The sequence below is a fragment of the Monodelphis domestica genome, chromosome 7 (genome assembly GCF_027887165.1).
Source record: "Monodelphis domestica isolate mMonDom1 chromosome 7, mMonDom1.pri, whole genome shotgun sequence".
Classification (NCBI taxonomy): domain Eukaryota; kingdom Metazoa; phylum Chordata; class Mammalia; order Didelphimorphia; family Didelphidae; genus Monodelphis; species Monodelphis domestica.
The window spans coordinates 286,061,676-286,088,455 of NC_077233.1; the positions used below are offsets into that span (position 1 = coordinate 286,061,676).

The 26,780-nt window shown below is 38.5% G+C and overlaps 1 protein-coding gene across 2 annotated transcripts in view; it reads left to right on the forward strand.

Annotated features, from left to right (window-relative positions):
* HSD17B4 (hydroxysteroid 17-beta dehydrogenase 4) overlaps positions 1-26,780 on the forward strand; it is a 135,437-nt gene that overhangs the window by 65,052 nt on the left and 43,605 nt on the right. For both annotated transcript variants that reach the window (XM_001378174.5, XM_016423750.2), the window contains exon 14: positions 4,259-4,310. In XM_001378174.5, coding sequence (XP_001378211.3) covers positions 4,259-4,310 — 52 coding nt within the window. The remainder of the gene's footprint in view (positions 1-4,258; positions 4,311-26,780) is intronic.

The following is a 26,780-nucleotide window of genomic DNA, read 5'->3' on the forward strand; positions in this document are numbered from 1 at the left end:
GTCTGGGGGCATATGAGTAGGAAATGGCAGACACAGGATGTAAACCTAGGTCTTAGTCTAAACCTGGCATCCTTTACGCTTTGTCGAATTATTGTTTTGTATGTGTTATGAGGAAAAATTGATCTGGAGGTCATGATGAGATTTAGAAGCATTTGTTAGTAAAGAAAGATTGGTAGAGGTAGAGAGAGATCTCAGCCTTTCTAATTAAGGGGAAGATCAGGTCCGTCTTGGATTTCAGCCCAGCGAGTCAGTCAGTTCAAGGGTGGAAGTAAAAGAGCTACTTCCCTTCCGCACGAGCTCCTCCCACCATGGCAGCCTGGGCTGGTTCTGGCCCTGCTGATGTCAGGGAGCGCCAGCGTCAGGCCTCAGATAGGGCACGTGACCCCCGTGTCTCCCCTTTGGGCACGAGGGCTCAAAGCTGGCATTGAGGTCGTCGATGTTTACTTCACACGTAGGTTCAGATGTTTTGAACTTGGGGTGGAGTCCTCGTAGAGCCCAGCTTTGTGACTCCAGACTCTCATAGGTAGTCATTGCAGGCTGGCATGAGTGAGCTGGTCATTCAGGCGTCCTTTTAGAGACGAGGAGATTGAGGCGTGGAGAGGCTGACAGTGTCTGAATCACACATCGAGTGAAGCCACCTAAGAATGCTCGTGATTGGAAGCATCTAAGGAACTATGGGAAAGTGTTATGAAAAAGGAGGGGATACTTTGAGGCGAGACGCGAACTCCACATGTTCTTTCTCCCAGTCCGTTAGTATTTGTGCTCTCACATACTAGAAGATGTCCTGTGGGACGGCTTTTCTGGATCGAGGTGAGTGGAGAGAAAGGCAGGATAAAAGGACGGCTGCCCAGTGTAGTGGGACTGCAGATGAATCTGTAGCTAAAAGCAGCATCACAATCAGTCTTCCTCTGCCTCCCCTCATATGATTTATCTATCGCATTGCTGCAAACACAGGGGCACGAGGGGTCAAACTTATATCTGGCAGTGGGATATTATGTTGGCTTTATGAGCAACTGATGAAAATACCCTGTGCCCACATCCTATTTCATTTCCATGCAGAATAGCAGCCTCCTAGTTGGAATTCGTGGGGGATGGGTGTTGTTTTAGGTCTGTTTTATTTTAAGGGTGAGAATAGACGATATGGGATAAGCTGAAGCCATAGCAAAGCAAATAGAAGGCTTTTTTCTTGGGAACTAGTTTTCTCCTCATGTACTACGTACTACTTGATTGGGTTTGCTAACTTTATCTTCTTTTTCCAAGAGCTAAGAGAAATTTATCACATAAAAATAAACACTATTCTTTTAATCTTTATTAACTTAATGTCAACTTTTATAAATGTGAATATGGACTCAGATGATATAAAAATTAAGTCCAATTCAACAGACATTATGCCTATTATGTAACACGTGCCCAAGGGAGGAATGAGGAGTTTACCTTGAGGAGTAGGAGAGGTCTACATCAATAGAATATATAAAAAGTTGGAGAGGGAGAAAGCACTAACAACTGTGGTGGCTCAGGGAGACATCATAGAGTAAGTAGGTGGCACCTGAGTTTTGAGACTTGAGGGAAGGCAAGGATGCTGAGAGTTAAAGATGAAATACATTCCAAGCATGAGAGATGACCAATATATGTGAACAGAGGTGGAGGATATTAAGTTTTTAAACAGATGTTTCTGGTTGGAACATAGTTTGAAAAGGAAGAGAGTAGGACTTGAAAGGCAGATGAGGACCCAATTTCAAGAATCATTAAATATCAGATTGAAGACTTTACATTTTCTTTTAGATACATTTAGAAACCACTGAAGATTTTTGGTCAGAAGAGTAACATGGCCATATTTACTTTACCAAGTGAGTAGAGAAACTGAAAGTAGGATCAGCTCAGAGACTTTTAGGTGAGAGATGATGAGGGATGACTGCATTTCAGACACAGCTTGGTATAGAGTGCTGGACTTAGAATCAGGAAGAACTTAGGTTTGAATCCTATCTCAGACATGTTACTAGTTGTTTAATGCTAGACCTGTGATGGTGAACCTATGGCACATGTGCCAAAGATGGCACACAGAGACCTCTCTTTGGGCACACAAACTGTTCCCAGCAACTTAGTTACTGGAAAGGCAGAGCTGCTCCCTTATCCTCTCTGTACTTACTCCCTCCCCTGAGCAAAGCACTTGTTTGTCCTCTCCTGCCACTGGCCCTGGCCCCACCTCCCTAAAAGATCTCCATTTCCTACCTTCCCCGCCAGCTACCAGACTGGGGGTGACCCCACCAAAGCCTCACTGTGCTCCCTCCACCCCCTGCTCCCATCCCCATATAGGCCACAGCCCAGTAGGCACCTTCCCTCCAAGCATGGTGCTGGTGGTATCAGGGCCACACCATTGTTGTGCAAATATAAGCAGCCTAAAAGGCTCTGATATTGCATCTCTACAACAGAGGACAGAGCTGAGCAGAGGCCATGCGGCATTTGAATTAGACTTGACCAGGATATGTACCTCTGTTGTAATAAGCCACCTTCCCCTCAGCCTTCCCCCATTTTCCTGGTCCTGCTCATCTTTTCTGGCCCAGTGAAACTCGGCAGCAGCTCCTCTCTTTGCTCCCAAAGTGACTGGGTGCAGAGTGGGTCCCCATTGTAGCAGGAGGCAGCTCTCCCTGAGGTGTGAGCGGGCTGGGAGCCCAGTCCTTGTCCCCAAATGCAAGGGGGGCACGACATGCAGACTGGGGGAGGCAGGGCAGATCATGTAGTCTCTGAAAAGTTCTAAAGGCTTTGCTTTCATTGCCCAAACCATTTCACCCAGAGAGGCTGCCAAGGTGAAATTGGCCGCAGGCTGTTCCAAACTGAATTTGGAGGCTGCGCCACAACAGGAAGAATCAGTCTGAACAACAAAAGACTTTCTCTTCTTCTTAGAATATGAGCCTTACCATAGTCATGTTAGGGAAGAGTCCTGGGCTGGTCAGACTCTCTCTGATCAGGTCTCGGGAATGACTTTAGCGTAGGACATTGTCCTGGAATTGCTCGTCTCCATGCGTTTCTCCTTTTAGATCAGGCCAAAGACTTCAGACGAGCTCCTGCCCAGTAGCACTTTGTTCCGTGTAACCCCGAGAGGGGTCAGGCTAGGGCAGGGTTCAGGGGTTCAGTGTATCCTTTGCAGCCCACCCACGACCTCCCTGACCCTCACTACGGTGCAGGTAGGCAGTGACTAGGCGGTGCTTCTGTCTCTTAGACTGAGCTTCAGAGAGTTGGCCAAGTCCTCCGTGGGTTGAAAGCACACATTATCTGGCTTGCAATCTAGGGCTTTTTTGACTCATGCTATGTGGCCGCTCAATAAGGAAGTAACTAATCTGGGAACATAGCCTTCTGGGACTAGATATGGCATGATATAAGGGTGGTGGGTGCATCCCTCGGGAGTAGAGCTGCCTGAGCCAGTGTTGAACAAAAACATAGGAAACAGTTTTTGAAAAAAGTCTCGTTTTTATTGACTTCCTTTGTTTGAACAGTTCCTTCTTTTTGAGTACATCCCTGCCCCTTTTCACCGAGTGATCCCTCATAAAAAAAGAGTTGAAGAGAAAGAGTTCAGTAGAACCCGTCAAAATGCCACGAATGTTTCCATGTTGTCGTCCCTCTGCAAAGAGAACTTTTCTCAAGGGCCAGAGTTGGCCTAATGATCAACATTGTCATCACACAACGCTCTTTCATTTTTGTTCTTCCTATTCACATTATGTGGTCATCATGTATATTGTTTTCTGGGTTCTGTTTATTCTGTTAGTTCATCCAAATCTTTCCATGCTTCTTTAAATTCTCCATATTGCTTATTTTTCGTAGGGCAGTGATATTCCATTGTTCCTATATCACCTTTGCTGAGCCATTCCCCAGTTCATGGGCATCTGCTTTGTTTCCAGCTTTTTCCCCCTCTTCAGCTTCTGCAGTGAATATTTTGGTGTCTATGGGAACCTTTTGTTATGACGTTGACCTCTCTGGAAGATACACCTTTACTGGGATCTTTGAGTCAGAGGATGGACATTTTATTCACCTTTTTTAGCCTAATTCCAAACTGCTTTCCAGAACACTTGAATGAAGTTATGGCTCCATCAGAAGCCTTCGGCACTGACCATTGCTGTCATTTTTTAATCTTTACCTCTTTGTTTGGAAAGTTTGTAATTATTTTTGCATTTCCCTCATTATTAGTGAAGCAGTCTTTCATGTGGTCCTGCTGCAGTCTGACTGAACTAGACTTGTTAACCCAGTTCTCTTTATCCCAACGCAGGTGCTTCACGGGGAGCAGTACTTGGAGCTGTATAAACCACTTCCCAAGACAGGTCAGTTCTTTGTGCTTTCTGTTTCACAGTGAAAGTGTCCAGACTCTGATTCCGATACGTGTGTTACGCCCTGTTGGCTAGTCTGGCAAACAGATGACTGTTCTGTTTATGTAAGGGGTGTGTTTGTACGATGTACCCTTGGGAAGAAGTCCTTTGATTGAGAATAGCTATTCTTTTCTTAGTAATTACAGGTCGTCTAGATTTCTTTTTTCCGACCTCCTGCTTACCTGTACCTCCCTTTTTTTTTTTAAACCCTTACCTTCTGTCATAGAACCAATATTGGGTATTGGTTCTAAGGCAGAAGAGCGGTAAGGGCCACGCAATGGGGGTCAAGTGACTTGCCCAGGGCACACAGATGGGAAGTGTCTGAGGCCAGATTTGAACCCAGGACCTCCCGTCTTTGGGTCTGGCTCTCCATCCACTGAGCCACCCAGCTGCCCCCTTACCCATACCTTCTTACAGATGATGGCCAGAGATGTAAAGTGACTGACTTACAGTCCCACCGATAATAAAGGTCAAAGACAGTGTTCACACTCTGGGGCTTTGACACCTTTGACACCAATGGTATTCTAAAAGCAAAGAGGGCATAATTTCTTTTAATGTGTTTTTCTTTTTCCTATTATAAGAAATGATTTTTTTCACTTTAGTGATGTTTACTAGTTCAGTTAGATTATTCTCTTCTTACTTATTTTAATATATTATGTTTCTCTTCAGTAAAATTAGTTCATTAAATAATTGTAGAGCATTTAAAATATTCTGCCTCCATTTCACATTTCAGAGTTACTTTGAACATTTCACATTGCATGATGTGGAGGGTGACAGATGCCAAAATCCTGTCAACTTTCCACTTCCCAGCATTTTTTAATGTTTTTTTTTCTCATTGATTCTCTATTGTGTCCATAAGCCCATACAACTATAATGAAAGGTTATGAGGAATAGACTGGTTTTATATGTCCAAATCCTTACTCTGCTTTCTTCCCCTCCCCATCCTTAGTACTTAAATACAGGACATTATATTCACTATTTCACATTTCACCTTTTTCCCATCCTCATGTGACATGGGCACCTCTCCCCCTTTTTTTTTATCTATACTTTTAATTTCATGGTTTTTAAGTTACCTAGCAAAGCAAAATAGCATTTTCTACAACTAATAATTTGATTTCTTTTTTTATTTTCATTTATTTATTTATTCATATTTTATTTATTTATTTAAACATTATTTATTTGCCTGCTTATTCATTCATTCATTTATTCATTCATTTATTTATTTATTCATTCATTCATTTATTTATTTATTTATTGTTCCAGATGTTTGCAAATCCAAACAAAACAAGCATTTTCATAAATAAAATAAAAGAAGATTTTATAGAAATGAAATCACAGATCTCCTTTTCTTCATATTTATATAGTTGATCCCATACACTAGTGTTCTATCTCCTTGCATCACACAGAATATTGTCATGGAGGCCAACGTGTTCATATAAAAATTAAGTCGTTTATGTTTTATCTTTCTGTTCACTTTCTGGAGGTGACATTCTCAGTTTATTCTTCTAGTGTTAATTCTGTGACTGGGCATAATGTTCTCCTGGTTCAACTCATTTCGCTGTTCATTTTCTTTCTTTCCAGGCTTTTAAGAAAATCAGTTTGTTCTTTGTTTCTTATGGCACAGGAATATTCTATTGCAATCATATATACCACAATTTGTTTAGCCATTCCCAATTGATGGGCATCCCCTCCAATTCTTGGCCACCACAAAGATTGCTAAAAATATTGTGGAACATATGGGTTCTTTCCCTGTTTCATTAATACTCCTTGGTATTGTTGGATCGAAGGGCATATGTAGTTTTATAACCCTCTGGGTGTAATTCAAAATTGCTCTTCAAAATGGTTGAATCAGTTCTCAGCTCCAACCACAGTGTTTTAGTGTTCCCTTTCCTTTTCATCATTTTAGCCAGTCTTGTTGGTGTGAGGTGATATCTCAGAATAGTTTTGGTTTGCATTTCTTTAATCAGTAGCAATCTGGAGCATTTTCATATGCCTATGTATGGCTTTGAGTTCTTCCATCTAAAAACTGTTCATATATTTTGATCATTTATCCTTTGGAAGGTGACTGTTATTCCTATAAATCTGACTAAGTTTACTATATATTTTAGATATGAGACCTCTTTCTGAGGCGCTGTCTATAAAAATTTCTTCCCCCAATTTTTTGCTTTCCTTCAAATCTTGGTGGCATTTATTTTATTTGTACAAAATTTTTCAATTTAAGGTATTCAGAATTATCTATTTTACAGTGCTCTCCATCTCCTGTTGACTCATAAATTCCCCTCCTATCCATAAGTCTTATAGGTAGTATGTTCCTAGGTTTTCTAATTTACTCATGCTACCTCCTTTTATATCTAGATCATGTATCTGTTGTGATCTTATCTTCAACTAGTAATTTTACATAATTGCATGATGTGCTTAGAGGTTAGGTCACTTGACTGGGGTCACACAGATATGTCAGAAGTAGAATTTGCACTTAGGTCTTCCTGATTCAGAGGCCAGCTCCATATCTAGTATACTACACTTCTTCTCTTACTCTTCTACAAATGTTGTTCAGTTATTACTTCTGCACATCCTAACTTATTTATTTGCTTATCATTATGTCGTCATCTATGTACATTCAGTTATCCCTATCACTGAGCAGAAAGTACATTGAGTTTGTTTCTAGATCTTGTTGTCCGTTATCTTTGACAGTAGTCATGGTTCTTTCTTGCTTTTCTTTTTTTTTCTTCTTTTCATTCTTTAAACTAAGCCAGGGTTAGGGAGGGGTTAGAAGAATAACTCTTACAGCTTCCCTTAAGCTACTAGGTGTGTTATTTGCCTTTGTATTTTTAAACTCAAGCTAGTTCTTTCCTAGGTTCAGATCACTTCAGCTCGTGGCCACCGTACCCTCTTGACTACCACATTGTGGGTGCTATTTTCTCAGCATACATAACTCCACCTTTTTAGTTTTCCACTCATCTCCTCCCTCTTTTCATTTTTCTTCCCTTCAGTAGGCAGTGGGGTATAGTAGAAACTGGATTCCAGTTCTATTTGCTACCTTGGAACACATTAAACAAGTCATTTAATTTTCCTAAGCTTAAGTTTCTTCATCTATAAAATGAACAGCTGGACTAGATTGTTCTATAGGCCCCTTTTCAGTTCTAGACCTATGATGCTCTCTCTTCCCAATTCCTTCCTTCATTAAAATTTTACTGTGTAAGGAAATATGTGAGGCTCATTTTCTTTGGTGCAATAATATAGCATTATATTCCTCTGCCATAGGAATGGAAATGAACTCAAAAGGCATGAATTGCAATTGGAAGTCATAGATTCAGCGCATCCCTGGAAAAAGAAGAAATTAAATATGATAAATACTAGAGGGGTAAAAAGAGCTCACAAAAAGAACCTTTTCAGAAAATCTGAAGCAAGACCAAAAAGCCTCCAAACCCCCAAACAAAACAAAACGAAACACTATGTAGTGAACACAGAGGAAAAGGGAGGGAATAATATTAAAGAAACGTAGAGCCAGGATCAGAAATGTCTGTGATGCTGCTCTCTTCCATTCAGCAATGAGCAAGCAATACTAGGGATGCTTGAACATAGGTTCTTCTGGGATAAATCTTTGCTGAGGCATTTAAAAAACCAGCCTTTTCTCAGTTGATAAACATCCAGTTTGTTAAAACAAAGAATGCTAATGCATGAATATTTTTGTACAAAGGCATCCTTTCCTTCTTTCTTTGATCTCTACAGTATAAACTTAATGGGGGCCTCACTGGTTAAAAGAATGCACACAGTCTAGTGATTCAGGGGACATAGTCCCAAATTGATTTCCAAATGATTTGACCATTTTATAGCTTCACAGAATTGCTTTATCTTGTATATGCTTTTATTAACCATCCAATGAATTGTCCTTTTTTGTCATCTTTTATAATTTGATGGGTATCAGGTAGAACTTAAAGGTTGTCTTAATTTGTACTTCTCTTATCATTAGTGATTTGGAGCATTTTTTCTTATGCTTTTCTAGCAGTTTGTGAAATGAGTCTTGTCTTCAGTAATTGAGCGCCCTTAGATTTATTAAATGCTATGCTACACATTTGATTGCTTCTTAACTTGTTCATCTAATCTGATTCACTATTCAGTTTTTTATCAATAGCAAATCTTTTTGATAATTGCTCGTCTGTAATATAGTTTGAGATCTGTTACTGGCAGGTCTCCTTCTGTCTTTTTTTTTTGTTATTCCTCTGGAGATTTTTTACTCTTTTTTTTTGATGAATTTAATTTTTCTGGTTCTGTACTTTTGTGTGTGTGAGATGATAGTTTTATGTGTTTTACTTAGGAATAATCAAGGTCTTCTTAGAAGAAGGAGCAGTATCATAATGAGTGCTAGCTCTTAAGATTAACTGTAGGTCAGTTTGTACCCACATGAGGCATTGTAGGCAGTAGTGTGGCACTGAGTCTTTCATTTCGTTCTGCTCTTAAAAGACACCTAAGACTATACTTCAGTTGCTATAGAAATGAAGAGGGAAGATTAAATGTAAAATTTATTGTTTAGGATTCTGCAAAGAGGGTAGAGTAAATGTCTCCTAAAGGCAGCTCTCCTTCTACCATATCAAATTATACATATAAAGAGCCTCCAAATTAAGGGAATGAATCAATGTCAAGAGGAAAAGTGAAAGAATATCACAGTGAGTCAATCTACAAACATTTATTTCATACTTAATGTGTGCCAGGCACTGAGTTAAACATTGGAACATCTAAAGACAAACAAACAGTTCTGCTCTGAAAGGTCCGACATTTAGGTAAGACAACATGTATGTCTATAAAAAAAATACAAAATTAACATGATTTAATTTGGGAAGACCATTTCCTTGCCTTGTTTTTTCTACCGTATCTCTTCCCCTGGAGTTCTGTGCTGTTGCTTAATGAGGCTTCATTATATCTAGGAGTCCTTAGACTCGCCATGATGCATTTTAGCCCTCCTGCAATGATTTCGAGCACTCCCTCCGAACCTCTCCCCTTATATTTCTTCCTCTTATTCTGGTCAAAGACATCAAACCACCTTGTTGTTCCAGGAAAGAATGTATTGCTCAATTGTGTCCTGTGACTCAGCATCACTGTGACTCATCAGAACCAAATGACTCTGGCCATCCCCCTTTTTGTCTATCTCTGCCTGTTGCCTTCTATTGAAATGCAAGTTGCATGAGGGCTGTGGTGGTTTTGCTTTATGTGTTTGTATAATCAGAGCTTAGCCTGGTGACTAAATCATGAGGAGTGCTTAATAAATATTTTTTTCCACTCAAGGAGTGAACTAGCAGTTAGGGAGATTAGGAGAAGCTTTCTTTAAGATCGCTGTTACAGAAAAAATAACAATGCTAATAAATAACTAATACTGATCAGCTATTCTAACTCCCATACCTTGTTCTCTGACTCAGATGGTCCCACAACCCTCCTGGCTGGCACAATTTAGACACTAGCTTTGAGAGTTGACCCATTATTAGAATCTCTGGGAAGAAATTTGCTTCCAGAACAGCCTGAGATCTATGAATCGTATGGATTTCTAGGATTGAAGCAATAGGAGAGGAGATAGCTGTGAAGGAAGGTGGTACCTTAAGGATGAATCAATGAGGAGAAAACCCAAACTGCAACTCTTATTGTCATTATTTATTATGGAATTAAGGAAACAAGTAGCCAGTAGGAATGGGAGAATGGTGAAGAGCCTCATTGTATTCTTTGTAGAGCACACCACAAAAGCTGCCCCCCCCCATCAAACAAGAAAAAAAATCAGTTCCTGAGGGGCTTTTATCCATATTCTTCACCCTCCAAAAGTCAAAGACCTCAGCTACCCTTGGTTTCAAAGAACAAAAGGCAAAAAATGTTTGGGCCTTCAAGGATTGGAGATTAGAAACACATTTTCAGCAAGAATATGATAAAAAAATCAACAGTGTAGTGGTCAAGATAGACAAAAGTGACCTAAGAAAGAGCAATGAATGAACATAATTATTTTCATAGATTATTGCCCTTGTTCTCACCTTATTCTGCTCCCTCTTTATCCTCAACCCAATCGAAGTCATAATCCCTCTTCAATCCAGTTTATATACCACTAAATGAAACTGGATACATTGCAGATTCCTGTTATTCAGCCTCAACTGGGCCCTCCCTGCAGCAATAGAACTTTTAATCTTCACTAATTGATTCCCTATTTCACTCCCCCCAGAAGCTATTCCAGACTTTTCTCTTCCCTCAAGTCTACCTTCTTCTCTCCCTCCTTTCTCAGCTGAGGACCTTGATTCTACTTTACTGAAAAAATTAAGGATGTTTGATCCCCTCTTTCCCATTTTCTTTATCTGAAAGCTCTTTGAAATCTTAAGTTAATTCTCTTTTCCTTTTCTCCATTCTTTGACAAAGAGGATCAAATCCTGCCATTTCTATCTTTACAACATTTCTTACATGCAGCCCCTTTTCTTTCTTTGCACAATTACCACCTCAGTTCAGGGCCTCGTCACGTCTCACCTAGATTATTGCAATAGCCTCTTAATTATTTTACTGCTTACTTCAGCCCTCCTGCTGCCAAAGCTCATTTTCTTAAGTATAGATCAGACCATATGACTCCCCATCTCAATTGTAGGAGCTCTAGAAGAAAACAAATGCTCTGTTTAACTTTTAAAAATTGCTTTTAAATTTATTTCATTAAATGTGGTCCAGTTACACGTAAGAAAAATTTAATATTCACATAAATAAATTTTTGAGTTCCAAATTCTCTTTCTCTCTTCTGTCCCTCCCACCCCTTGAGAAGGCATGCATTGTGATGTAGAGTATACATGTATACTCATGCAAAACATTTCCACGTTAACCATGATGCAAAAGAAAACACACTTAAACAAGAAAAATAAAATTAAAAAAGCATGTTTCAACCTGAACTCAAAGTTTATTAGTTTTCTTTCTGGAGGTGTATAGAATTTTTATTTTTATCATGGGCCCTTTGAATTGTCTTGGATCACTGTTTTAATCAGTTGTTCATTGTACTCAAAGAGAGCAAAAATGCATCACTGATGCATAAATTGGTTTAATCGCAGAATTGCACAGTCACCAGGCTCATTTTTAGAGCCATAGAATCCCAGTGGCAAGACAAAAGTCAGGATGACTCATGTTAGATTAGTTTGTAGTGGATAACCTTAGCTTCTTCCATGTCTAACCAAGTCCCTTCATAGCTGTAGTACCAAATTGTTCTCCTCTGCCCCTTGTGTCGGGGGAAGTCTTCTCATGCCTGGAGGAGACCCTCCCCTTACTTGCCGATGGGTTTGAGGCCTCAGACCTGGTTTAGCCTGCCTGCCGAGGCAGTTCACCAGCGTGTGGCCACCATGCGTGCTACAGCTTCTTGGAGCCACAGGCGAGAGCAGGGCGGCAGATGAGCCACAGAGGAGAAGAGCAGCCCTGAAAAGGCTTGCCAAGTGCTCACGCCAGAATCATCATTCACGTGTAGCGAAGTCTTTCACACAGTTTCCCCCCGTTTTCTGTTTCTCTTTTGATTTTGGCAACATCAGTTTTGTTTGTGAAATCTTTTCTGAGTTCAAAACTTTTTCAACCTATCTGCTGCATCTGGCACTACTGAATATCCTCTCCAATTATGTAACTCAAGAAACTCAAATTTTTGTTTTGGGCTATTTTCTCTTCCTATTCTATATTTTTTTCTTGATAATTTCATTAGCTATGCAGTTGATTCCTAAATCTATATATATATAGTTCGGGTGTCTGCCCCTAGTCCTTTATCATCATCATCATCATCATCTATTAAACATTTCAGACTGAATGTCCTGGAGACAACATAAAACTGAATCCATTATCCTTCCCTCATAAACTCTTTTTTATTCCAAATTTCTGTATTTCTGCTAAAAGTATCACCAGTCTTCTAAGGCTCAGGTTCATATTCTCAGCTTTTTCCTTGACTTCTATACTCTTTTACTTCACATATACCTTTGTAACATTTCTTGCATCTAGCCCTTTTTCCCTTTTTGAACAAAGTTCAGGGTCTTCATTCAAAGTCTCATCACCTCTCACCTAGATTACTACAATAGCCCACTAACCATTTTACCACTTTGCTCCATCCTACTGCTACCAAAGTAATTTTCCTTAAGTGTAGATTAGATCATATGGCTCCCCTATTCAGCTACAGTGGTTCTAGAAGAAAAAATAAAACTTTCTTGTTGAACTTTTAAAACTCTACACAACCCAGCCCCAACCTTCTTCACCAGCTTTGTTGCACGTCATTTTTCTTCTCATACTCTTAATTTAGACAAACTGACCTTATTTTTGTTCCTTACTCATGAAATTTCATCTTTGCATCTCGTGCCTTTGTACTGGTTATTTTCCTTTTGTTTATAAAGTATCATCTCCTTAACTCCATCTCATAAGAGTCTCTCTCTTCCTTTTAGAAATAACTCAAGTACCATTTCCTGAATGGCTTTCTTGATCCCTACAATTGCTAGTTCCCTCCCTCCCTCTAAAACTATTTTATATTTAATTACTTTGTGTGTATGTATATGTGTGTATATATATGTATATAATTCTTACATTTATGTAATGATATATTTTTGTTATATATTTTAATGTAGAATTAATTTAAACATATAATTCATATATAATGATAAGATATATTTTCATATGCTCTCATCTCCCTCATAAGAATGTAAGCTATTTGAAAGTAGGGATTGTTTCATTCATTGTACCTATATTCCCAGTGCTTAGAATAGTAATTGGTATGTATTAGATGTTCAATAAATAATTGTTGATTTAATATGTATAAAGCCCTTTGTAAACCTTAAAGTACCATATAAATCCTAGCTCTTATTATTTATATATTTTTAAAAATCTTTTCTTAATGGACAAGTACTTTGTAACTATTGAAGTCATAGTCTGCTGAGATAAATGAAGTTATTATAGTAAATTCTCTAAGGCCTCCTCAAGGAACATTGGAACAACTCTAAGAACTCTTAGAATAGATTGAAATTCAAAGAATTATGTAAACATATCAAAGCAATAAGTAAATATGTTAGAATATTTAAGGAAGAAATTAAAAGTAGACAAAACCTAAAACAATCTTTACTGCATACAGTTATGGATTCATATTCAAGATACAACTATTGTTCAGCATTAGGAAATAATTAATCATATTAATAAGGATAAGAAATGATTATTTTAAGAGTCACATAAAATGCCTTTCACAAAATACATTACTCACTTATGTCAAAAACTCTAAAAAGCATCAGTGTAGAAAGGAATGGACAAATCTTGTAGTTTTCAGCTAGAAGAGCTTAAGCAAGGAAGCCCCTTTCCATTTTATCATTATTATTTGACATCATTTTAGAACCATAAAGGGAAATAAGACAAGAGGACAAAAAAACATTTTTTTTTAAAGCCCTTCCTTTCCACCTTAGAATCAAGACAGAAGAGTGGCAAGGGCTAGGCAATGGGGGATTAAGTGTCTTAAGTGACTTGCCCAAGGTCACACAGCTAGGAAGTGTCTGAGGCTAGATTTGAACCTAGGACTTCCCATCTTTAGGCCTGGCTCTCAATCCACTGAGCTACCCAGTTGCCCCCAAAAGACCAGAATTTAAGGTATTAGGAATTGTCAAAGAATAGGCACAATTATTCTTATTTATAGGTGATATGACTTTAAAAACTTGAGACAGCCATGATAGATAGCTTCAGCAAGATGTCAGAATACCAGGTAAATCCATAGAAATTATCAATTTTTCTATACAGTGTTATAAAAAAAGCAAGAAGAAATAATAAGAGAATTTCTTCCAAAATTACTACAAAATGTTCAACATGTCTTGGAAATAATCTATTATGAAAACTTTGTAAAATATATCTAAAAAAACACTTTTCAGAAGTAAAGGGAGAGAAGAATTGAAAAATAGCTCACTGTTCACATTTGGAAATTGCCAATATAACCATGATGGCGGTACATAAATTTAAAAATTTAGACTGTACTAGTCAAATCAAGGGGAGACTTGGGTGAACTAGACAAAACAAAAACAAATTTATTTTCAAAGGGAAATAATGTGAAAAGGTATGAAGTCCAGTATTTTTAAATTGCAAACTATATTATGATGCAATAGTCATGAAAAATAAATTGCCTTGATAAACGAGAAACAGAAGCAATTAAAAAATAGTAACCCAGTGTCTGATAAATGTAAATTATTGGGTGAAAGATTCTCTTTTTTTTTTACCAGAACTGCTAGCAAAAGAGGAACACAGTTTGGCAGAAATTAATTTTAGACTGATACCTTATGCCACCCAGTAAGCTCAAAATAGATATGCAACTTAAATATCAAAGATCACTCTAAAAGATTTAAAGTGAATAAGATAAAACACCTTTCACAATTATGACTGGAGAAACAATTCTTAACTAAAAGAATGAGCTCTTCAAGCTTCAATTCCAGCAATAACTGGTAACTACAGAAACTATCAATTTTAAAAGATGTATCTCTTGCTGATCAAAAGGTTGTGTCAGTGTTTGGTCTTTTCTGTCATTTCTGATCCTCTAACTAACAGTGAAAGGAAGTAAAATGAGCTACTTTAAGTGTGATGATAGACTATGTCACTCACAATCTAACTACAGTCATAGATCTTATTTACCCTGAAGTAGTATCAGATTTTAAAAGAGAATGAGATGAGTAGAATTAGAGGAATTGAGTATGCCTAAAAGGGAAAGAGAAATATAGGATGATGGCTAGCTGAAATAAGAGAAACATAGGAGTACTAGTAGGCAAGACTACTAAATAGTGTAAGATTTAAATTAATATCAATAATTCCAAGTATTATATAAGATTTATTAGTAATCCCTTGAAGTAGAAGAAGTAAAAATGAGAAGTATAAAGCTTCTTAAGTATGACCATGTGAGTAAACTTTCCTGCCAAGTTCTCCCCACAACCTCCACAGTCATGTTCCGGGAAGAAGAGAGACAGGGGTGGGGTTACACCAAAACTTTATCTTCGGTGCATTCCCATTTAACGTGCATATTTAACATAAGGATGCAAATGGGATGCTGCGTAAGAGAGTCCTGGGGAGCAAATTCTATCCACATAATCCCCCTTTGATTCCATTGGGAGGCGAGCATGTTGGGATCGCCTAGATTTACATGCCTAGTCTACCCAATGAATCATTACACATAACCAGCTTATATCTCAAGAGATCTCTTACTAGAGGTGCATACAATATTGTACTTTCTAAAGGGAAATTACAATAATTTCAGGATAAGAGGGAAATAAAAGAGAAAGAGAGCAAAACCAATGTTTGGTAGGTGCATTAACAAAAAGCCAAATTGGGGGCAATCCCTTTTGGCATAAGAGTTTACATTTAGAGTAAAATGTGTCCATTCTCCCTCCCCCCAGTTCAGTTTACTACATCCCAAAGTTCATACTGGATCTTTTGATGCAGTGTGTGGTTTCTGCAGGCATCTCCATGGTGCTTTCTCCAAACAGTTCACTTTCTTCATTCAGTGAGTTAGTGAGTTTCTTATCCTAAAAATTTCTCCAAAAGACTTTAAACTTAGCATTATAGGCTAATAATACAATTCCCCCTGAGGAGGATGTTGACCAACACCCAGATCACCCCAGGATACATGGTTGAGTTATGAGGTATATATATTGTCAAAAGAAAGTAAAAAACACACACAAAAAAAAAACAAAGAGAAGAAAAGAAAAAAAAATCAAAATTAAATTGTATATAAAAATTCTGAGTAAGCAAGTATATGCCCATAACAGGTCCTAGAATCAGGGCCCAATAAAGTGATTTATGTCCCACAAGCCTATAGGACCATTGCAGCAATATGCACTTATCCAATCAGCGGCCAGGACAACAGAAAATTACCATACTATGAAAGAATGAAAATGAACTAGACTTTGAAGCAAAAGGGAAATAGCATTCCTTGGTCTGATTTTTACCTACCGAGGGAGCCAAAATGGCAGCCAAACTGAGGGACTTTTTCTGAATCTGGCACAGGGAAATCCTGCATCTGATGTTGTCAAATAGCCGCTTCCTCAAACTCCAGAATGAGTCCTCTGTCTTGGTGCAAATTCTGATCAATTCCACTGGGATTAGTTCTTCTCCATGACCTTGTGCTTCTTGTCACTGTACAATGGCACTTTTGTGATCCTTTCTTCTGAAATCAGACACAATTATTAGTCAAAGCCCCATAATATTAAACAGTCAGTGGCAGGTTTCTACATTGTAAAGGTTTTGGGTATGCATTGATATTAGAGCTAATGGATCTTGTAAACTTATTTTAGTACAAAATTAAAAAAAAACATTAATTCTGGTTGCATGTAGTACAAGTACAAAAAATAAGAGAGGAAAAATTCAACATCCTATTGCATATAAAAGGAAAAAGAATAATAAAATTTAAAAAAACAAAAAATTCATAGTGCACATTCCATGTGACAAAGTGTCAGCTGAAATACTTGACCCTAAAAAGGATGTTGTTGATGATGGTGAGATACTAAGGTTGATTTGTTTCCTCAGTATATAAGTGAATGAGGCCTGTGAGCCTACTTCACAGTGATCAGTGTGCTATTCAAACCTCTCAGATAGGTTTGTAAAAACAGGTCAAGAATTTATTTTAAAAAACAAGGTAAATTGAAGGGGAGGGTTAAGGTATTAGGTTTTCCTACATCTAAGGGTTCTAGTTAGCCTACCACCTCCTAAAATCTCCTCATAGAGATTGCTTCATTTTCTTTCATGCTTCCTAGGCCCTAAATTTTAAATTTAATGTCTAAATTCCCAGGGCTGACTGGCTAACCTTGCTGTCCTTAATCCTCCCAGATTACTTTGTAGGATAAAACAGGTCTTCTAGTATCTTCAGGGTGAACCCTTTATTGCAGAATTCAACCCTAGTTGGTTAAGGCCGGAGTTGGCTTCTGGCCTTCCCACCACAGACAGTTTTGTACAGGCTAGCTGGTCATAGATCTTCTGGTTAGGCGCAGGTACTTTCAGCATGCAGGAGCACAGCAAGGAAGGGTTTTCTCCAGTCAGGAACAACAGAGGTATATTCAGTTCCAGGGGATAGGAATCATATCTCTTTAGAGAGAAAGAGAGGAAGAAAGGGAGGGAGGGAGGGAGAGGGAGAGAGAGAGATCTAAGAGGCCCTAGTAACTGTTGCTGTTCACTTTTTATCTCTTCTCTGGATTCCATAACTCTTGTCCCTTTGTTGCTAGCATGCAGTCAGCTCTCTCTTTTAAAAAATCTCTCTTTCACATATTGTAAACCCATTTCCTTTCTTACCTTTTTACACAGCCAAGCAGAGGCACAACACAAAGGTTTTTCATCCCAAAATGAGATCTATAGCCTTTTAACTTGGCCATGATCCACAGTGTGAGTGTACATAATTGTTTTACTAGGTAACAGCTTTTTAAAAAAACAGTAGTACAACAGCTAATGCACATTCTAAGAAGTACCCAAATCCCCCAAATCACAATAGCAAGCAAATCCTCTATCATTAGGGTTCCCATGAGTCTCTATAGCCACTTGCTCTGTGACATTTTTAAAATCTATGAAGCTCATGGATACTTGTCACAAGTTCTCCAGATCTAGCCAAATTTTAGCTGAGATATTTCTAACAAAATCTATTATTGCCATCATTCCAAAATTTGGCAGGAGAACCCAGAAAAACCTCTGTACTGCTGATGAAGACCTTTTGGGTCTAAAATATCACCAAGAATCTAGATCATTCTGGTGGAAGGGTAGAGTAAGCTGAAGATTACAAAAAAAAAAAGACAAAACTTGTCCATGGGTAACCAAGCCCCTTGGGAAATCCTCCCCCCTCCTGGATGAGATTATAACCCATCACAAAGTAACAAAGCCCCTTGGGAAACCCCGCCTCTTCTTGTATGAGACTGTAACAACTGTAAAAAGCATGTATTAATATGTCCCATCGATTGGAATGTGGAGACAAGGAATACAATAGTGAAAATCACTTCTGATGTCTTACCCATTACATCTTTATAAATGGGGAGGTGGGAAATATAATAGTGCTATTGCACTTCATTTCAACTACTAAATGGATCATTACCTCTTGTTCCAAATGACTCAAAGGTAGGCAAATGATCAGTCAGAAATAGTGGTGCTCCTAAATATCTGAAAATCACTTCTGAAGACCCATTAAAATCAATTGAAAAAAAATTTTTTTTAGCTCATTTACCTTCTCCAAAAGTTACTGATACAGGTTGTAACCAGTTTGACTTCATCTATGTGACAGTTAAAAAAGGCAAAAAGTAACAAAAGGCTATTACGGCAACATGTGACCTTGATGGATCTGGTGACAAATCCAGCATCTATAAGGATATATGGTTTTGCCACAGAAAAGGGTTTGTCCAAGTTGTTTATGGACTTTTATAATGTTATTTTCTCCAGTCCAGTCATAGGGGGAAGGTGCAAGTAAAGACAATGTAACAAAACATATAGCTAATGGTCAAAACATAATAAGGTAAAGTGACATAGTGTAACAGAATATATCAGATTAGATCAATATGTGAACTTAAAAACAAAATAAAATCTTAAAACAAATAATCATCAAATACGATAAGTCTGACAAGATATTGTCATTCAGTGTCTACAGAAGGTACTCTCTTTACATGTGAGCAATGAATCCAAGAGTCCTTTACTCCAATTTTGACAGCTGTTGGAGTGGTTAATAGGATTTGGAATTGACCTTTCCAGGCAGGCTGAGTTTCCCCATTGTGCTGGAAGTTCTTTATGTACATGTTATCTCCTGGGTGTAGGGCATAGAACAAGAAGTCTATAGGACCTGCTTGTATAGCAGCCCCAGATTCATGGAATTCTTGCAGTTTGATCTGTAAATCCTGTATATGTGAAACAATAGAAGTGTTTCCCCCTAGTAATGATGTTTATGCAGGAGAAAAAGGCTTAGCCTGGATAGGGGGAAGTCCAAAAAGCATCTCAAATGGTGAGATGTGTAGATCTCCCCTGGGCCTGCATCTAAGATAAAATAGAGCCAGAGGGAGAATTTCAGGCCATTTTAAATGAGTCTCTGTGCACAATTTGCCAATCATAGTTTTAAGATCTCTATTCATTCTCTCAACTTGGCCTGAGCTCTAGGGGTGATATGATACATGGAATTTGGGAATGATCCCCAAACAAGAATATATCTTAGATTAGTGGTTCTCAACCTCTCAATTTGTAGCAATGAGAATACATAACACATATCAGGTATTTACATTCGAATCATAACTGTAGCAAAATTACATTTTTTTTCTTTTTTTTTTAGTTGTTTTTTTTTTAATTTTATAGTATTTTATTTGATCATTTCCATGCATTTTTCATTAAAGACAAAGATCATTTTCTTTTCCTCCCTCCCACCCCCCCGTGGCCGACGCGTGATTCCACTGGTATCATATGTGTTCTTGACTTGAACCCATTGCCATGTTGTTAGTATTTGCATCAGAGTGTTCGCTCCGAGTCTTTCCTCTGTCATGTCCCCTCAGCCTTTGTAGTCAGGCAGTTGCTTTTCCTCGGTGTTTCTATTTCCTCAGTTTGTCCTCTGCTTTTGGATAGTGTTTTTTTCTCCTTGATCCCTGCAGATTGTGCAGGGACATTACACCACCACTAATGGAGAAGTCCATTATATTCGATTATACCACAGTGTGTTTGTCTCTGTGTAAAATGTTCTCCTGGTTCTGCTCCTCTCGCTCTGCATCACTTCCTGGAGGTTGTTCCAGTTCACATGGAAATCCTCCACTTTATTATTCCTTTGAACACAATAGTATTCTATCACCAACATATACCACAATTTGCTCAGCCATTCCCCAATTGATGGGCATCCCCTCATTTTCCAATTTTTGGCCACCACAAAGAGCGCAGCTATGAATATTTTTGTACAAGTCTTTTTGTCCATTATCTCTTTGGGGTACAAACCCAGCAGTGCTATGGCTGGATCAAAGGGTAGACATTCTTTTATCACCCTTTGTGCATAGTTCCAAATTGCCCTCCAGAATGGCTGGATAAGTTCACAACTCCACCAGCAATGAATTAATGTCCCTACTTTGCCACATCCCCTCCAGCATTCATTACTTTCCATAACTGTCATGTTAGCCAATCTGCTAGGTGTGAGGTGATACCTCAGAGTTGTTTTGATTTGCATCTCTCTGATTATAAGAGATGTGGAGCACTTCTTCATGTGCTTATTAATAGTTTTGATTTCTTTATCTGAAAACTGTCTATCCATGTCCCTTGCCCATTTATCAATTGGGGAATGGCTTGATTTTTTGTACAATTGATTTAGCTCTTTATAAATTTGAGTAATTAAACCTTTGTCAGAGGTTTTTATGAAGATTTTTTCCCAACTTGTTGTTTTCCTTCTGATTTTAGTTACATTGCTTTTGTTTGTACAAAAGCCTTTTAATTTGATGTAGTCGAAATTATTTATTTTACATTTTGTGATTCTCTCTATGTCTTGCTTGGTTTTAAAGTCTTTCCCTTCCCAAAGGTCTGACATGTATACTATTCTGTGTTTACCCAATTTACTTATGGTTTCCTTCTTTATGTTTAAGTCTTTCACCCATTTTGAATTTATCTTGGTGTAGGGTGTGAGGTGTTGATCAATTCCTAATCTCTCCCACACTGTCTTCCAATTTTCCCAGCAGTTCTTATCAAATAGTGAATTTTTGTCCCAAGACCTGGGATCTTTGGGTTTATCGTATACTATCTGGCTGAGGTCGCTTTCCCCCAGTCTATTCCACTGATCCTCCTTTCTGTCTCTTAGCCAGTACCAAATTGTTTTGATGACTGCTGCTTTGTAATATAGTTTGAGGTCTGGGACTGCTAGGCCCCCCTCATTAGTGTTTTTTTTCATTATTTCCCTGGATATCCTTGATCTTTTGTTATTCCAAATGAACTTTGTTATGCTTTTTTCCAAATCAGTAAAGAAATTTTTTGGGAGTTCCATGGGTATGGCACTAAATAGATAAATAAGTTTGGGCAGGATAGTCATTTTTATTATGTTGGCTCGTCCTACCCATGAGCAGTTAATGTTTTTCCAATTGCTCAAGTCTAGTTTTAGTTGTGTGGAGAGTGTTTTGTAGTTGTGTTCATATAGTTCCTGTGTTTGTCTTGGGAGGTAGATTCCTAGGTATTTTATTTTGTCTAAGGTGATTTTGAATGGGATTTCTCTTTCTAGTTTTTGCTGCTGAGCTGTGTTGGAGATATATAGAAAAGCTGATGACTTATGTGGGTTTATTTTGTATCCTGCAACTTTGCTAAAGTTGTTGATTATTTCAATTAGCTTTTTGGTTGAATCTCTAGGATTCTTTAAGTAGACCATCATGTCATCTGCAAAAAGTGATAACTTGGTCTCCTCCTTGCCTATTTTGATGCCTTCAATTTCTTTTTCTTCTCTAATTGCTACTGCTAGTGTTTCTAGTACGATGTCAAATAATAGAGGTGATAATGGGCATCCTTGTTTCACTCCTGATCTTATTGGGAATGCATCTAGTTTATCCCCATTGCAAATGATATTAGCTGATGGTTTTAGATATATACTGTTTATTATTTTTAGGAATGACCCTTCTATTCCTATGCTTTCTAGTGTTTTTAATAGGAATGGGTGTTGTATTTTATCAAAGGCTTTTTCTGCATCTATTGAGATAATCATGTGGTTCTTGTTGGTTTGCTTGTTAATGTGGTCAATTATGTGGATGGTTTTCCTAATATTGAACCAGCCCTGCATCCCTGGTATAAATCCTACTTGATCATGGTGGATGACCCTTCTGATCACTTGCTGAAGTCTTTTTGCTAGTATCCTATTTAAGATTTTTGCATCTATATTCATTAGGGAGATTGGTCTATAGTTTTCTTTCTCTGTTTTTGACCTGCCTGGTTTTGGAATCAGTACCATGTTTGTGTCATAAAAGGAGTTTGGTAGAACTCCCTCTTTGCTTATTATGTCAAATAGTTTGTATAGTATTGGGATTAACTGTTCTCTGAATGTTTGATAGAATTCACTGGTGAATCCATCAGGCCCTGGGGATTTTTTCTTAGGAAGTTCTTTGATGGCTTGGTGGATTTCACTTTCTGATATGGGATTATTTAAGAATTCTATTTCCTCTTCTGTTAGTCTAGGCAGTTTGTATTTTTGTATATATTCATCCATATCACTTAAATTGGTATATTTATTGCCATATAATTGGGCGAAGTAATTTCTAATGATTGCCTTAATTTCCTCTTCCTCAGAGGTGATGTCCCCCTTTTCATCTTTGATGCTGTTAATTTGCTTTTCTTCCTTCCTTTTTTAAATTAGATTGACCAGTACTTTGTCTATTTTGTTTGTTTTTTCAAAGTACCAGCTTCTTGTCTTATTTATTAAATCAATAGTTCTATCACTTTCAATTTTATTAATTTCTCCCTTAATTTTTAGGATTTCTAGTTTGGTTTTCTGCTGGGGGTTTTTAATTTGGTCACTTTCGAGTTTTTTTATTTGCATTTCCAATTGATTGATCTCTGCTCTCCCTAGTTTGTTAATATATGCACTCAGGGATATGAATTTACCTCTGATTACTGCTTTGGCTGCATCCCAAAAGGTTTGAAAGGATGTCTCGCCATTGTCATTTTCCTCGATGAAATTATTAATTGTTTCTATGATTTCTTCTCTAACTAAACGATTTTGGAGTATCATATTGTTTAGTTTCCAATTAGTTTTTGATTTGGTTTTCCATGTACCATTACTGATCGTTATTTTTATTGCCTTGTGGTCTGAAAAGGCTGCATTTATTATTTCTGCTTTTCTGCATTTGTGTGCCATGTTTCTGTGACCTAATGTATGGTCAATCTTTGTGAATGTGCCGTGTGGTGCTGAGAAGAAGGTGTATTCCTTTTTATCCCTATTTATTTTTCTCCATATGTCTATTAATTCTAATTTTTCTAAGATTTCGTTCACTTCTTTTACCTCTTTCTTATTTATTTTTTTATTTGATTTATCTAAATTTGATAATGGTTGGTTCAAGTCTCCCACTAATATGGTTTTACTGTCTATTTCTTCCTTCAATTCTCCTAGTTTCTCCATTAGAAATTTGGGTGCTATATTATTTGGTGCATATATGTTGATTAGTGATATTTCCTCATTATCTAAAGTCCCTTTTAACAAAATATAATAACCTTCCCTATCCCTTTTGATCAGGTCTATTTTTGCTTTGGCTTTATCAGATATCATGATTGCCACTCCTGCCTTCTTTCTGTCACTTGAGGCCCAGAAGGTCTTACTCCATCCTTTAATTCTGACCTTGTGGGTGTCTACCCGCCTCATGTGTGTTTCTTGGAGACAACATATGGTAGGGTTTTGGATTCTAATCCATTCTTCTATTTGTTTACGTTTTATGGGTGAGTTCATCCCATTCACGTTCAATGTTATGACTGTCACTTGTGGACTCCCAGGCATTTTGATATCCTTCCCTAATTCTAACCTTTCTTCTTCAGCTCTACCTTTTAGTCCAGTGATTTACTTTAAATCAGTCCCCCTTGTATTTCCCTTTCTACCCCCCTCCCTTCTAATTCCCTCCCTTAATTTCCCCTGTAGTCTTTTTAAAAATTCCCCCCCCACCCTCTCCCTCCCTTGTACTGCTTCCCTCCCCACCAGTCTGTTTTTTACCCTTCTACTCCTCTATAGGGCGCAAATCTATTCTCTTCCCCAATGGATTGGATTGTTCTTCCCTCTTTGGGTCAGTTTCAAAGTACGTAAGAGTTGAATATTTCCTATCTCTGACCTCTTTACCCTTCCAGTGTATCGATGTTCTCCCCCCTCCCACCATGAGCTTCTTTGTGACATATAAATTTACCCCCATTTGTTTCTTTTCCCATTTCTTTTAGTCATAACCTCTTTTCTTTTTTAGCTTTAGTCATGTATATATATATATATATATACATACACATGTATATGTATTTATGCATGCATATCTCTATATACCTATTTATGTCTTGTCCTTTCATCCTATACAGTTTGTCACTGTTCCCTCTGAGTGTAGTTCTTCTAGCTGCTTAGGTGATAGCAACAGTTTTTAAGAGTTGCCAATGACCTCTTTTCTTATAGGGATACATATCATTTTAACTTATTGAGTCTCTTAAAAAAAACCTTTGTTGTTGTTGTTGTTTTTCCCCTCTTTTTTAATTACCTTTTGATGATTCTCTTGAATTCTGTGGTTGGACTTCGAATTTTCTGTTCAGGTCTGGTCTTTTATTTATGAATGCTTGGAATTCCTCTGTTGTGTTAAATGACCATACTTTCCCCTGTAAGAATATAGTCAGTTTTGATGGGTATTTTATTCTTGGCTGTAGGCCTAGTTCCCTTGCTTTCCGGAATATCATATTCCATGCCTTTCGGTCCTTCAGTGTGGATGCAGACAGATCCTGTGTTATCCTCACCATGTTTCCATGGTATCTGAATGGTTTCTTTTTGGCAGCTTGTAATACCTGTTCTTTTATCTGATTGTTTTTGAATTTGGCTATAACATTTCTTGGTGTTGTCAGTTGGGGATTAAAAACAGGGGGTGATCTGTGGATTCTTTCAATCTCCACTTTCCCCTCTTGTTCTAGGATTTCGGGACAGTTTTCCTGGATAATTTCCTCTAGTATTATGTCCAGGCTTTTTCTTTTGTCGTGGTCTTCTGGTAGTCCAATTATTCTTAAATTGTCTCTTCTTGAACGATTTTCTAACTCGTCTGTTTTGTGAATGAGATGCTTCACATTTTCCTCAATTTTTTCATTCTTTTTGTTTTGTCTTATAGTGTCCTGCTGCCTTGTGAGGTCACTTGATTCTAGTTGTTTTACTCGGGTTCTTAAAGATTGGATTTCATCTTTGGCTTTTTGGTCGTCTTTTTCCTTCTGGTCTGAGTTTCTTTGAAGACTGTCTTTCATCCTCTTTATCTCGTCTTTCATCTCCTTTGCTTCATCTTTCATCTCCTTTGCCTCATTTTCCAGCTGGGTGATTTTGGCTTTCAGGACACTATTTTCTTGTTTTAGTTCAAGTGCCTCTGTTTCCAGATGACTTATCTTAATTTTTAAGTTCTTTTCCCAATTGTCTTCAGCCTCTCTTAGCTGTGTTTTGAGTTCTTCCACAGCCTGTATCCAATTCGCTGGGATTTCTGGTTTATCATTTGCTGATCTCTCCCCCTCTGTTCCATTTGGTGAGTAGTAGCTGTCTATTGTAGTTTCTTTCTTCTGTTTCTGTTGTTTGTTCAAATTCACCCCTTCTTTCCTCCCTGTATTTGTCTGTGCTCTTGTTCCTCTCATTTTTTTGTTTTTTAGGGACTTCTATCAGTCTCCCCTCTTGGAGCTTTAACAGAGGATCTCTTGGTGTAATCTCTGAGGGAGGGTTGTTGGGGGTTTGAGCTTTCCTGTCCTCTGAGGCTTTTGATTGGCTTAAAGTTCAGCAGTCAGTGAGGATGGATGGGGAGCCTGGGCTTCCCTATGTTCTGGAGACTTTTGATGGGATTGAGTTCAGCTTATTTGGGATGGGTTTATTCTGAGTTTTAAACTTCCTGGACGGCTGGAGCAGATATGGAGGATCTCTAAAGCTCTGGCCAGGCTGCCAGGTCTATGCTCCTTCTAGGCTGCCATCTTGACTTCGCCTCTAGGTTTCTGTTTTTTCAGAAGACCCAGCTCTCTAAGGGGGGAGGGGTTGTGGCTTGCCTGGACTCTGAGGGCTCCTGATGAGATTAGGTTCAGGTGGTGTGGGCCGAAAGATCCCAGAGCCAAAAAAGGGAAGGGAAAAAAAAACAAAGCAGCCACCTCCTCTTCCACAGTCTGTGTTGAGTGCCCAGAGACTGGCCGAGTTACTTTCAAGGAAAGCTCTTTGGAGCAACCCCTTTGCCAGCCCTGAGTTTTCTGTCCTTTCAGTAGCTCTGAGGGCTCCTGATGGGATTAGGTTCAGCTGGTTCTTTCAGAAGACCCTGCTCTCTAAGGGGGGAGGGGTCGTGGCTTGCCTGGACTCTAATGGCTCCTGATGGGATTAGGTTCAGGTAGTGTGGGCCAAATGATCCCGGAGCCAAAAAAAAAGAAGAAGAAGAAAGAGAGAAGCAGCAACCTCCTCTTCCACAGTCTGTGTTGAATGCCCGGAAACTGGCCCGGGTTACTTTCAAGGCAAGCTCCCCGGAGCCCCCCCCCTTGCCAGCCCTGAGTTCTCCGTCCTCTCAGCAGCTCTAAGGGCTCCTGATGGGATTAGGTTCAACTGGTTCTTTCAGAAGACCCTGCTCTCTAAGGGGGGAGGGGTAGTGGCTTGCCTGGACTCTGATGGCTCCTGATGGGATTAGGTTAAGGTGGTGTGGGCCGAATGATCTCGGAGCCAAAAAAAAGAAGAAAGAGAAAAGCAGCAACCTCCTCTTCCTCAGTCTGTGTTGAGTGCCCAGAAACTGGCCCGGGTTACTTTCAAGGTAGGCTCTTCGGAGC